Source organism: Salvelinus namaycush, chromosome 3 (genome assembly GCF_016432855.1).
Source record: "Salvelinus namaycush isolate Seneca chromosome 3, SaNama_1.0, whole genome shotgun sequence".
Lineage (NCBI taxonomy): Eukaryota > Metazoa > Chordata > Actinopteri > Salmoniformes > Salmonidae > Salvelinus > Salvelinus namaycush.
In genome coordinates, this window is record NC_052309.1 from 24,422,438 (window position 1) to 24,436,585 (window position 14,148).

General features: G+C 43.2%; 2 protein-coding genes across 2 annotated transcripts in view; both read left to right on the top strand.

Annotated features, from left to right (window-relative positions):
* The window catches only part of LOC120045102 (transcriptional regulator ATRX-like), a 38,497-nt gene extending 34,267 nt beyond the window's left edge, over positions 1 to 4,230 (top strand). The window contains exons 30-35 of the mRNA XM_038989977.1: positions 438 to 632; positions 726 to 869; positions 3,072 to 3,188; positions 3,324 to 3,419; positions 3,536 to 3,664; positions 3,767 to 4,230. Of these exons, the coding sequence (XP_038845905.1) occupies positions 438 to 632; positions 726 to 869; positions 3,072 to 3,188; positions 3,324 to 3,419; positions 3,536 to 3,664; positions 3,767 to 3,883 (798 nt within the window). The 3' untranslated portion in view covers positions 3,884 to 4,230. The remainder of the gene's footprint in view (positions 1 to 437; positions 633 to 725; positions 870 to 3,071; positions 3,189 to 3,323; positions 3,420 to 3,535; positions 3,665 to 3,766) is intronic.
* A 3,172-nt stretch (positions 4,231 to 7,402) lies between these two features.
* On the top strand, positions 7,403 to 8,431 carry LOC120043697 (cysteinyl leukotriene receptor 2-like). Its single transcript, XM_038988247.1, has one exon. It carries the CDS (start codon positions 7,403 to 7,405, stop codon positions 8,429 to 8,431), a length of 1,029 nt encoding a protein of 342 aa, XP_038844175.1.
* The last annotated feature ends 5,717 nt before the right edge of the window (positions 8,432 to 14,148 follow it).

Genomic DNA, 14,148 nt, shown 5'->3' on the forward strand with positions numbered 1-14,148 from the left:
TAATCATGATATCATTCTGCCAGGTAGGCATAGGTTACTTTGTAGTTAACATTTAATTGAGATGTTTTTTTTTGGCACGCCTTTCCATCTCTACCAGAAGAAGTTTATCATTAGCATCATCGCAACGGTTACACAGTTTAGACACTGCACACACACACTCGGACAGGGACATTCCTGTGACATTTTCAGAAAGTTGCAGGAAAATATGAATCACTGATGCATTTTGTTCATGTCTTGTGAACTTTGGCAAATTAATGATTTTTCTAATAATACATTTAGTTGATTTTCTACTAAGTTCAATACATTTTTGAATATTGTTGAATTCCGTTTTAATGTCTGGATTCCGTGATTCCATCAGCGTTCTTCGCAACGCGGATTTTATAGGGCCCTACATATAATTCTGTAATCACTGATATTGAATTGCTGATTCATTCCAGGGCACCATGGAGGAAAAGATCTACGACCGGCAGGTGGCCAAGCAATCACTGTCGTTCCGGGTGGTGGACCAGCAGCAGATACAGAGACACTTCACACTGTTTGAACTGACGGAGCTCTACATGTTTGAGCCAGACCTGCTGGATGACCCCAACTCTGAGAAGAAGAGCAAGAGGACCACACCGCTGCTGCCCAAGGTGACCAGAGCTACAAATTAAACACACAAGACCATTATAATCTCAATTATTAGAGTAGGGAGTTGAGTGACATTGTTTGTCTGTGTTTCCCAGGACATGGTGCTGGCAGAGCTGCTGCAGAGCTGTAAGGGGCAGATTGTCTGCTACCATGAACACGAGTCCCTGCTGGACCACAAAGAGGAGGAGGAGCTCAGTGAGGCTGACTGCAAAACTGCCTGGGCTGAGTACGAGGCAGAGGTAAAGAGGAACTACTATACATTAGTTTTACAACACAGCTAAATATGTTTTCATGGACAGTGGTGAGCAGTCTCGTAGTCAAATCAAAAGTAATATTTTATTTTTCACATGCGCCGAATACAGCGGGTGTAGACTAGCGTGAAGTGCTTGCTTACGAGGTCTTCCCAATGATGAAGAGTTAAAAAAATTAAAATAATAGTAACACAAGGAATAAAATACATTAGAATGAATCTATATTCAGGGAGTGCTAGTACTTTATCACTGTGCAGCTGTACAAGGTATTTGAGGTAGATATGTACATAAAGGGAGGGTACTATCCATCAGGATAGATAATAATAAGAGTATAATAAAGAACAGTACGTAGTGCGGAGGTAGTATATGTGAATGTGCGTGAGAGTGTCAGTGTAGTGTGTATGTATGTAGATATATATATATATATATATATTGTCTATATAGTTTTGTGAGTATGCATAGTCCGTGCAAGATGGGGTCAATGCAAGAACACATTGGCCTCCATCATTCTTAAATAGAAGAAGTTTGTAACCACCAAGACTCTTCCTAGAGCTGGCCACCCGGCCAAACTGAGCAATCAGGGGAGAAGGGCCTTGGTTAGGGAGGTTACTAAGAACCCAATGGTCACTCTGCCAGATTTCCAGAGTTCCTCTGTGGAGATAGGAGAACCTTCCAGAAGGACAACCATCTCTGCAGCACTCCACCAATCAGGCCTTTATGGTAGAGTGGCCAGACGGAAACCACTCCTCAGTAAAAGGCACATGACAGCTTGGAGTTTGCCAAAAGGCACCTAAAGGACTCTGACCATGAGAAACAAGATTCTCTGGTCTGGTGAAACCAAGATTGAACTTTTTGGCCTGAATGCTAAGTGTCACGTCTGGAGGAAACCTGGCACCTGGCATGGTGGTGGCAGAGTCATGCTGTGGGATGTTTTTCAGCAGCAGGGACTGTGAGACTAGGCAGGATCAAGGGAAAGATGAACAGAGCAAAGTACAGAGAGATCCTTGATGAAAACCTGCTCCCGAGCACTCAGGACCTCAGACTGGGGCAAAGGTTCACCTTCCAACAGGACAACAACCCAGGAGTGGCATCAGGACAAGTCTCTGAATGTTTTATAGTGGCCTAGCTAGATCCCGGACTTGAACCCGAACGAACATCTCTGGAGAGACCTGAAAACGCTTCCCATCCAACGTGTCAGAGCTTAAGAGGATCTGCAGAGAAGAATGGGAGAAACTCCCCGAATACAGGTGTGCCAAGCTTGTATCGCAATACCCAATAAGGCTTGAGGCTGTAATCGCTGCCAAAGGTGCTTCAACAAACTACAGAGGAAAGGGTCTGAATCCTTATGTAAATGTGATATTTCATTGTTTTCTCTAGGTTTTTTTGTGGCAAGAATTTCTAAAAACCTGTTTTTGCTTTGTCATTATGGGGTATTTTGTGTAGATTGATGAGGGGGGAAACTATTTGATCAATTTTATAGTAAGGCTGTAATGTAACAAAATGTGGAAAAAGTCAAGGGGTCTGAATACTTTCCGAATATAGAATAACTATCTTCAAAGTAAAGACTCGGGACGTCGGGTTTGATATGAAAGCTTCTTTTAGTAATAATACTTGATCACGTTACATTTAACAACTTTAGATTCTACAGAGCAATGCAAGTAAGATGCTAGCGCAAAGGATCCAAATAATCACCTGTTAATTGCACTTAACTAGCGCGTTCACTCTCTACTTCCTGTCGCAAGGCATTCTGGAACTTGCAGTCAAAAGTGTAATTCAATACTAACCAATACAATTACATATGTAAATAACTCTAAAGAAATATCTTTAGATACAGCTCAATGAATTAACTTAAACATTAACTCTGTAACACATTAAAGTTACAACACCGAATGCACTGTAATTAACTAATTAGCAGTCTTATGGCTTTGGTCCGTGACCCGATGCCCTGGTACCGTTTGCTGGACGTTATAGCAATTTTTCTGTCACCGCCTGATGGAGGTCCTGTATTGAAGGGAGCTCGCCCCCCCCCCCCCCCTCACTTCTGCTCTTGCCTGTAAACATAGAGTAATCATGGTTTTGAGACATTGCGACTTCCTTACTTGAACTCTTGTTCATCAAAAATAAATAAAGTGTGAATGATATATGTATGATGTGTAAAAACAGCTGTATGTTTATCTCTCCACTATGAAGGGTGCTTTCTTCTTGAACAAGGCAGAACACAGCAACACCAACGTTCCCAGCCCCTCCACCTCCACTATGGCTGTCAGTCTGTCATCCCTGTACAAGAAAACTAATGGGCAGCTGAAGGTATCAGGCCTGTCTCACCACCACACTTGTGTGATAATCAGTTGCTTATCTCTAAAGTTTCTGTTTGAGATTATCTGTCAGTGGATAGATGCCTCTTACATTAACATTTGAATGCGTCTCTCTCCTGAAAAACAGAACATGATTTATTCTAGCTGTGAGAAGGTCAACGAGGCCATCAAGTCCCTGCATTCCTTACTGAACCTCTCCCTGGATGACTATGTGTTGCGCTTGGTTAGTCCCTCATATTATATTACATTAATATTAGTATTTAATATTACACTGATGCCTCCTTGAAGTATTGTGTGGAATAAATCAAATGCGCATTACAATGACTTGTGTTTTTACAGTGGCAAGATAACCCAAGTCTAGATGAGAAGCAGGTGAGAGCTGTGGCCCAGACCTGGAAAACCAGCAATGACAAGGAGCGGGAGCGACGACAGGCCATACATCGCGACCTTCTCGCAAAACAACAATCAGTAAGCCGCAATTCTCAACATTTTATTTTTTCTTTCTGGTTTTGATATGTCTTTAACTTGTAACTGCTTAACCTTACATCTTTCCCTGATTCCCCTCGACAGCTTACAATGTACATCCAGACCATTTTGGCCAGTAGAAAAAACGAAATTACCCATACTGCCACGGTCACCAATCACACACCAGCTCTGACAGATTCCGCCAATAAACCTACACAGTGAGGCAGGAGGGATGTCTCCAGCCTCAGTCCCCTGTTCCACTAGAGGACGCTCTAGTCTAACCACAGTAACTACAGAAGGTTCTTAGTGCTTATTCCCCCCAAAGGGGTGACAGATGGGTGACAGACAACATTTCCGTTAAGGATTTACTTTATTTTACATTGAAAATGAATGCATGTTCTATAGCAAAGGTATTGTTAAACATATGTTATGTTAAATACATATGTTTTGGTATTTTTCTGCCTTAAAATTATTTGGAAAAGATTTTCCTATGTGATTAATTGTATGTTTCTCTGTCTTTCTCTAACGCTATAATAAAACCTTTGTTTTTACCATTGTCTAAAACGTTATAGGTTTTATGGTGAATTTTTTGCTTTGGTCGTTACACTTTATTTTATGGGTACAGTCAAATTACCAGGTAGTTGACCTCAAATAAGATGGTAATAATGATTGGTACTACTTGGTACTTAATTCAAAAATATTTAATTAGTAACATTTGGATGATATGTCACTGTTAGTGAGGTACTGAATCACTTCAATAATACATCCTGTTCAATACATCCTCTCTCAGCGAAAATTACACATTCAGGTCAAGAAAACTGTGGTTTACTAGGATTGGAGAGATTGTTCATCAGAAGAAGTGTTTGTGCTCTGTAGTTTTGTTTTTACTTGGGTGTAGAGCGGATGCTAAACTGATCTTTATCTCTGATGCTCCAGAAAGGTTGAATCAAACAGAAGAAAACAGGTCAGAGCCTGTCATGGAATGAAAACACGAACATTGCATGTTACAGTAAAAACTGCAAAACTCACTATAACATTGCTTTTTATAGGACATTGTGAAACTACTTAAGTGGATCTAATTGCATGCACAGAGGTTTGTCAAAAACGGTGACAACTGTATATTCCATTATAAACTGTCTCAATCATATTTCAAATGTTATCTTAACTTACCCAAAGCTACAGCCTTGTCATAAAAACATAATTGAACACACAGTTGCTTTGCATAGCAGTTGAATAGCCTCAGTGAACTGTTTACAATGGCAAATGAGGTAGAATTGGACTTAGAGAGCAGCAGAGTGGTATTGCAATACATCAGAGGAAGTCACACCCCGAGTAAACCCTGAAGGCATTGTAGAGAAAGAGATTGCACTCATTTGTGTTTGGCTTTCTCCAGATATAGTTCAGACACTTATTACCATAGCCATCAGAAGACTGATTCAACAGGGTTCACTGGACTGGCGACAAGTATGCAACAGTATTGGACCACAGAGAGAGGTACTGTCAACTTTCTCATGTTTATTTTTGTTGTATTTGATATTAGACCTGTTGAAACGAGTGAATACTAAATCCACATATGAGAAACCAGATTCCCTGAAATAAATCAACAGCAGATCAGCTAGGTCTAATAGAGGGCTCTCCAACCCTGTTCCTGGAGTACTACAGTCCTGTAGGTTTTCCTTCCAACCCTAATCTAGCACACCTGTTTCTAATAATTATCTAGTTGATCATCTGAACCAGGTTAGTTACAACTGTGGTTGGAGTGAAAACCTACAGAAGGGTAGCTCTCCAGGAACAGGGTTGGAGACCCCTCGTCTAATATCATTAATTTACAAAAAAAAATTATTAGACATTGGACATCAATTCGGAAAGTATTCTGACCCCTTGACTTTTTCCACATTTTGTTACGTTACAGCCGTATTCTAAAATTGATTACATTGTTTTTTCCCCCCTCATCAATCAACACAATACCCCATAATGACAAAGCAAAAAGATTTGTTGACATTTTTGCAAATTTAAAAAACAAAATAAACAGAAGATCACATTTACATAAGTATTCAGACCCTTTACTCAGTACTTTGTCGAAGCACCTTTGGCCTCGAGTCTTCTTTGGTATGTCACTACAAGCTTGGCACACCTGTATTCGGGGAGTTTCTCCCATTTTTCTCTGCAGATCCTCTCAAGCTCTGTCAGGTTGGATGGGGAGTGTCGCTGCACAGCTATTTTCAGGTCACTCCAGAGATGTTCAATTGGGTTCAAGTTCGGGCTCTGGCTGGGGCACTCAAGGACATTCAGAGACTTGTCCCGAAGCCAGTCCTGCGTGGTTTTGGCTGTGTGCTTAGGGTTGTTTTTCTGTTGGAAGTTGAACCTTTGCCCCAGTCTGAGGTCCTGAGTGCTCTAGAGCAAGTTTTCATCAAGGATCTCTCTTTGCTTTGCTTTGTTCATCTTTCCCTCTATCCTGACTAGTCTCCCAATCCCTGCCGCTGAAAAACATCCCCACATCATGATGCTGCCACCACCATGCTTCACCGTAGGAATGGTGCCAGGTTTCCTCCAAACGTGACACTTGGCATTCAGGCCAAAGAGTTCAATCTTCATTTCATAAGACTAGAGAATCTTGTTTCTCATGGTCTGAGAGTCTTTCGGTGCCTTTTGGCAAACTCCAAGCAGGCAGCCATGTGCCTTTTACTGAGGAGTGGCTTCCTTCTGGCCACTCTACCATAAAGGCTTGATTGGTGGAGTGCTGCAGAGATGGATGTCCTTCTGGAAGGTTCTCCTATCTCCACAGAGGAACTCTGGAGCTCTGTCAGAGTGACCATCTAGTTCTTGGTCATCTCCCGGCAGCCAGCTCTAGGAAGAGTGTTGGTGGATCCAATCTTCTTCCACTTAAGAATGATGGAGGCCACTGTGTTCTTGGGGATCTTTTTTGGTACCCTTCCCTAGATTTGTGCTTTGATACAATCTTGTCTCGGAACTCTACGGACAATTCCTTCGACCTCATGGCTTGGTTTTTATTCTGACATGCACTGTCAACTGTGGGACCTTATATAGACAGGTATGTGCCTTTCCAAATTATGTCCAATCAATTGAATTTACCACAGGTGGACTCCAATCAAGTTGTAGAAACATCTCAAGGATGATCAATGGAAACAGGATGAACCTGAGCTCAATTTCGAGTCTCATAGCAAAGGGTCTGAATACTTATGTAAATAAGGTATTTCTGTTTTTATTACTAATATATTTGCAAACACATTTGCAAAAGTTTTGGTTTGTCATTACAGTGTGTAGATTGAGGATTTTTAAAAATTTTAATCCATTTTAGAATAAGGCTGTAACGTAACAAAATGTGGAAAAAGGGAAGGGTTCTGAATACTTAACAAATGCACTGTATGTGAAAAATACTTCCTGTAAAGTGGCTCTGGCTATTTTTGTTAGAAAAACACAAGTTTAAAAATCTATCAGTCATTGTTGGCCAGTTTTATAAAGTGACCACACCATCTGATAGTAAAGCATATAATCAGATTATCTCTTTATGCCCCTCATGTGGCTGTAAAAATGTACGGTAAATAGGTAGCATCAGAAGAGGAGAGGTCTGTAATTAAATGCCTTAACATAATGTACTGTTAGTATTCACCTTTTCAGTCTTTTGTTTGCTGTCTTTTTACCTTCCAGCACTTGCAGTACATTTTCCATACCTGTGTCTCCCTCCCTTTATTCACAGGTCTCACTGGAGGCACAGGCAATATGAGTCTGGAATCAGAGGTGAGGAATCTGACGTGCGATTGTCCCATTGACAGCTTCAAGCGCAGCGTGTTTCCTGCTGCATACCTGCTCTTCTTCTTCCTGGGCCTGATAGCCAACAGTGCCTCCCTCTGGGTCTTTCTCAGCATGTACAGGAGGAAGAGGAGCATCACCACAGTCAACCTGTATATGTTGAACCTGCTGTTGTCTGACCTCATGCTGGTGTGCTCACTGCCACTCAGGGCAGCATACTACCTGCTGGACTCCCATTGGCCGTTTGGGGACATCACCTGCCGCCTGGTCTCCTACGTATTCTATATCAACATGTATGGCTCTGTCTACTTCCTGCTGGCCCTGAGTGTCCTCCGTTACCTGGCCGTATCACGCCCCTATACGTTCATGAATCTGGAGGGGGGATCCTGTGGTTGGGGAGGGTGTCTACTCATCTGGATCTTTGTGTCCCTGGCCTCCGCACCCCTACTGAGTTCTGGGACTATCCAGGAGGGGGAAGAGCGGACTCGCTGTCTGGAATTGGGCAGCAGCCTTGGCACCATCATCGTCCTGAACCGTGCTGCCCTGGTGGTTGGCTTCACCCTGCCCTTCACTGTCATCTCTGTCTGCTACGTGTGTGTGCTGCTCAGCCTGAGGCAGTGTAGGGCTGGGGTGGAGGGGATGAAGAGGCCCTCCAGGAGGAAGTCTTGTGCCCTCGTTATCCTTGGTCTCGGCATCTTCATGATCTGCTTCTTGCCCTATCATGTAGTACGAACCTTCTTCCTGGCAGCAGAGCGGAATGCTCAGCTAAATGGTTGTGAGGATTCTTGCAGCTATCTCCAGGTGATTCGGAAGGCCGCCGTGGTAACGCTCTGTCTTGCAGCAGGGAACAGCTGCCTGGACCCCTTCCTTTTCTTCTTTGTGGGAGAAAACTTCAGAGATTTCTGTATGAAAAATGGTAGGAGACAGAGGAGAGTTGTTAACAACACAGAGAGACATAGGCTTCAAGTGCTTCAGCCCATTGAATTAACAGTAAATTGATCAACTTTACACTTTTTTTTAAACATACCAACAATTTTGCATTCACTTTTACATCCAATGTTTTTTTATTTTTTACATTTGCTTATCTGGTATTGCATTATGAACTTTTGTTAGGGGTTGTGTCAGTCATTTATCTATCTGCTTTAAAATAAATACATTTCAATATGTAAAGAGTGATCTCAATAAATGAACTTTATTCTCAATCTGTCTCGACTTGAAATGTATGATTGGGCTACTTTTACAAAGCACAAATTGGGCCTGGAGGCCTGTGCCTGTCACCCTGCTCTATGGATGGATGACTTGTAGTTCTGTAATTCGTATAGAGCCAAATTGTTTGTGGTTTTAGATTTATGGGAGCATTGAAAATAAGTTTATAATAATAATGACAATATTTCATTTGTAGAGCCCATTTCCCATGCTCAATACACATAAGGTAGAAAACAAAACAGCATCAATACATCAATAAGTAGAAACATCAAAACATTACCTACTAATGCAAAATATTGACTTTAAGAAAATTAAGCAATCAAACATTAAAAGCTAGCTTGAATAGGTATGTCTTAAGTTGTTTTTTAATGGTCTAAGCCCTTCAATCGCAGCAAATACTAAGGCTAAGCTAACATATGGAATTGTTTTTTTATATGGTCATAAAATGTATAGTTTAGTCATTTGATTTTGAATTTTAGGACCCATGTAGGTCTAAAAAATATATATATAAAAAATATATTTTATGAAATCTTGAATTTGGCCTTTACTGCTATAGCTCATAGAAACGCAATGAATAACACATTCATAAATGGCAAAACAGAAAGTCAAATAATAAATCATAAGGAACAAGGTTTTGAAGTGTCTGTCCTATAGCTGTACAGCCCGGTCCTGGGTTACCTACAGATGACTCCCCTGAAGCTTGTCCACCAGAGCTGTTGCCAGAGAATTTAATGTTCATTTCTCTACCATAAACTGCCTCAAATGTTGTTTTAGAGAATCTGGCAATACGTCCAACTAGCCTCACAACCGCAAACCTCTTGTAACCACGCCAGCACAGGATCTCCACATCTGGCTTCTTCACCTGCGGGATTGTCTGATACCAGCCAACCGGACAGCTAATGCAACTGTTGGTTTGCACAAGCGAATAATTTCTGCACAAACTGTCAGAAACCGTATCAGTGAAGCTCATCTGCATGCTCATCGTCCTCACCAGGGTCTTGACCTGACTGCAGTTCGGCATTGTAATCGACTTCAGTGGGCAAATGCTCACCTTCCATGGACACCGGCCTGCTGGAGAAGTGGGCTCTTCAGGATGAATCCCGGTTTCAACTATACCGGGCAGATGGCAGACAGCGTGTATGGCAAGCGGTTTGCTGGTGTCAACATTGTGAACAGAGTGCCCCATGGTGGCAGTGGGGTAATGATATGGGCAGGAATAAGCTACGCACAATGAACACAATTGCATTTTGTCGATGGCAATTTAAATGCACAGAGATATCATGACGAGATCCTGAGGCCCATTGTCGTGCCATTCATCCACCGCCATCACGTTTCAGCATGATAATGCACAGCCCCATCTCGCAAGGATCTGTACATAATTCCTCGATTCTGAAAATGTCCCAATTCTTCAATGGCCTGCATACTCACCAGATGTGTCACCCATTGAGGATGTTTGGGATGCTCTGGATTGACTTGTACGACAGCGTTTTCCACTTCCCATCAATATCCAGAAAATTCACACAGCCATTGAAAAGGAGTGAGACAACATTCCACAGGCCACAATCAACAGCCTGATCAACTCTATGCGAAGGAGATGTGTCGCGCTGCATGAGGCAAATGGTGGTCACCCCAGATAGTGACTGGTTTTCTGATCCAGGCCCCTACTTTTTTTATTTTTAGGTATCTGACCAACAGATGCATATCTGTATTTCCAGTCATGTGAAATCCATAGATTAGGGCCTAATGAATGTATTCCAAATGACTAATTTCTTTATATGAACTGTAGCTCTCTAAAACAACATTTGAGGCAGCTGAGTTCCGACAGAGATGGCCGCCTCGCTTCGCGTTCCTAGGAAACTATGCAGTATTTAGTTTTTTAAGTATTATTTTGTTGTTACCCCAGGAAATCTTACGTTTTATTACATACAGCCGGGAGGAACTATTGGATATAAGAGCAACGTCAACTTACCAACATTACGACCAGGAATACGACTTTCCCGAGGTGGATCCTCTGTTTGGTCCACCACCCAGGGCAATGGATCGGATCCCAGCCGGCGACCCAAAACAATGGCGCCGCAGAAGGGGCAGACGGAGCTGTCTTCTGGTCAGACGGGCACATCGCACACCGCTCCCGAGTATACTACTCACCAATGTCCAGTCTCTTGACAACAAGGTAGACGAATTCCGAGCAAGAGTTGCCTTCCAGAGACTTCAGAGATTGTAACGTTCTTTGTTTCACGGAAACATGGCTCACTTGGGATACGTTAGAGTCGGTACAGCCACCTGGTTTCTTCACGCATCGTGCCGACAGAAACAAACATCTCTCTGGTAAGAAGAATGGTGGGGGTGTATGCCTTATGATTAACAAGACGTGGTGTGATCATAACAACATACAGTAACTCAAGTCCTTTTGTTCACCTGACCTAGAATTGCTGTCCGCATTATCTACCAAGAGAATTCTCTTCGATTATAATCACAGTCGTGTATATCCCCCCCAAGCAGACACATCGACGGCCCTGAAAGAACTTCATTGGACTCTGTAAACTGGAAACCACATATCCTGAGGCTGCATTTATTGTAGCTGGGGATTTTAACAAGGCTAATCTGAAAACAAGGCTCCCTAAATTTTATCAGCATATCGAATGCGCGACCCGGGCTGGTAAAACCCTGGATCATTGTTATTCTAACTTCTGCGATGCTTACAAAGCCCTCCCCCGCCCTCCTTTCGGAAAATCTGACCACGACTCCATTTTGTTGCTTCCAGCCTATAGACAGAAACTAAAACAGGAAACGCCCGTGCTCAGGTCTGGTCAACGCTGGTCCGACCAATCGGATTCCACGCTTCAAGATTGCTTCGATCACGTGGACTGGGATATGTTCCGCATAGCGTCGGACAATAACATTGATGAATACGCTGATTCGGTAAGCGAGTTAATTAGCAAGTGCATCGGTGATGGTGTACCCACAGCGACTATTAAAACCTTCCCCAACCAGAAACCGTGGATTAATCAGGGCAAGGCGACCGGAAACATGACCGAATACAAACAGTGTAGCTATTCCCTCCGCAAGGCAATCAAACAAGCTAAGCATCAGTATAGAGACAAAGTAGAGTCGCAATTCAACAGCTCAGACACAAGAGGTATGTGGCAGGGTCTACAGTCAATCACGGACTACAAAGGAAAACCAGCCCCATCGTGGACCACGATGTCTTGCTCCCAGACAAACTAAACAACTTCTTTGCTCGCTTTGAGGACAATACAGTGCCACTGACACGGCCTGCTACCAAAACCAGCTGGCTGGGGTGTTTACGGACATGTTCAATCAATCCTTATCCCAGTCTGCTGTTCCCACATGCTTCAAGAGGGCCACCATTGTTCCTGTTCCCAAGAAAGCGAAGGTAACTGAGCTAAATTACTATCGCCCCGTAGCACTCACTTCCGTCATCATGAAGTGCTTTGAGAGACTAGTCAAGGACCATATCACCTCCACCCTACCTGACACCCTAGACCCACTCCAATTTGCTTACCGCCCCAATAGGTCCACAGACGACGCAATCACACTGCACACTGCCGTAACCCATCTGGACAAGAGGAATACCTATGTGAGAATGCTGTTCATCGACTACAGCTCAGCATTTAACACCATACTACCCTCCAAACTCGTCATTAAGCTCGAGACCCTGGGTCTCGACCCCGCCCTGTGCAACTGGGTACTGGACTTCCTGACGGGCCGCCCCCAGGTGGTGAGGGTAGGAAACAACATCTCCACCCCGCTGATCCTCAACACTAGGGCTCCACAAGGGTGCGTTCTCAGCCCTCTCCTGTACTCCCTGTTCACCCATGACTGCGTGGCCATGCACGCCTCCAACTCAATCATCAAGTTTGCAGACGACACTACAGTGGTAGGCTTGATTACCAACAACGACGAGACGGCCTACAGGGAGGAGGTGAGGGCCCTCGGAGTGTGGTGTCAGGAAAATAACCTCACACTCAATGGCAACAAAACAAAGGAGATGATCGTGGACTTCAGGAAACAGCAGAGGGAGCAGCCCCCTATCCACATCGACGGGACAGTAGTGGAGAAGGTGGAAAGTTTTAAGTTCCTCGGCGTACACATCACGGACAAACTGAAATGGTCCACCCACACAGACAGTGTGGTGAAGAAGGCGCAGCAGCACCTCTTCAACCTCCGGAGGCTGAAGAAATTCGACTTGTCACCAAAAACACTCACACACTTTTACAGATGCACAATCGAGAGCATCCTGTCGGGCTGTATCGACGCCTGGTACGGCACCTGCTCCACCCACAACCGTAAGGCTCTCCAAAGGGTAGTGAGGTCTGCACAACGCATCACCGGGGGCAAACTACCTGCCCTCCAGGACACCTACACCACCCGATGTCACAGGAAGGCCAAAAAGATCATCAAGGACAACAACCACCCGAGCCACTGCCTGTTCACCCCGCTATCATCCAGAAGGCGAGGTCAGTACAGGTGCATCAAAGCTGGGACCGAGAGACAGCTTCTATCTCAAGGCCATCAGACTGTTAAACAGCCATTACTAACATTGAGTGGCTGCTGCCAACATACTGACTCAAATCTCTAGCCACTTAATATTTAAAAATTGAATGTAATAACGTAGCCACTTTAAACAATGCCACTTTATATCATGTTTACATTACATACCCTACATTACTCATCTCATATGTATATACTATACTCTATACCATCTATTGCATCTCGCCTATGCCGTTCAGCCATCGCTCATCCATATATTTGTATGTACATATTCTTATTCATTCCTTTACACTTGTGTGTATAAGGTAGTTGTTGTGAAATTGTTAGATTACTTGTTAGATATTACTGCATGGTCAGAGCTAGAAGCACAAACATTTCGCTACACTCGCATTAACATCTGCCAACCATGTGTATATGAGAAATAAAATTTGATTTGATTAAAAATATTGCATGTTGTGTTTATATTTAGTGTACTAATGAACAGCAACTTGATTATAATATTTAGCCGTCAAATAGTCATTGCAACAAAATATTTGTATGTATTTTTACTAGGCAAATCAGTTAAGAACAAATTCTTATTTTCAATGACGGCCTAGGAACAGTGGGTTAACTGCCTTGTTCAGGGGCAAAACGACACATTTTTACCGTGTTAGCTCGAGGATTCGATCTTGCAATTTTTCGGTTACTAGTCCAACGCGCTGACCACTAGGCTACCTGCCACTACCTGCCGTGTACACAGTGTCAAAGTCCCAAACTGTAATCCTGTCAACCAATCACATATTTGGGGACCCTATTAATTTGTTTTTTTCAATTGAGTCTGGTATGAGAACGGTAGCCCATATATGCAAAAGCACTTTGTCTGCGGAAAGCTGAGTATCTTAGCTATTGATCGGTGCCTTAAAATCTTTGGTGTGATTTACTACCATATATGGGCATACAAAGTTATAAAGGCAGGCCTTGCCGATGACCTCTTTTCAAGATGGCTGCTACCTACG

Coding starts and splice junctions, on each gene's coding strand:
- LOC120043697 (XM_038988247.1), top strand. CDS start 7,403: ATGAGTCTGGAATCAGAGGTGAGGAATCTGACGTGCGATTGTCCCATT.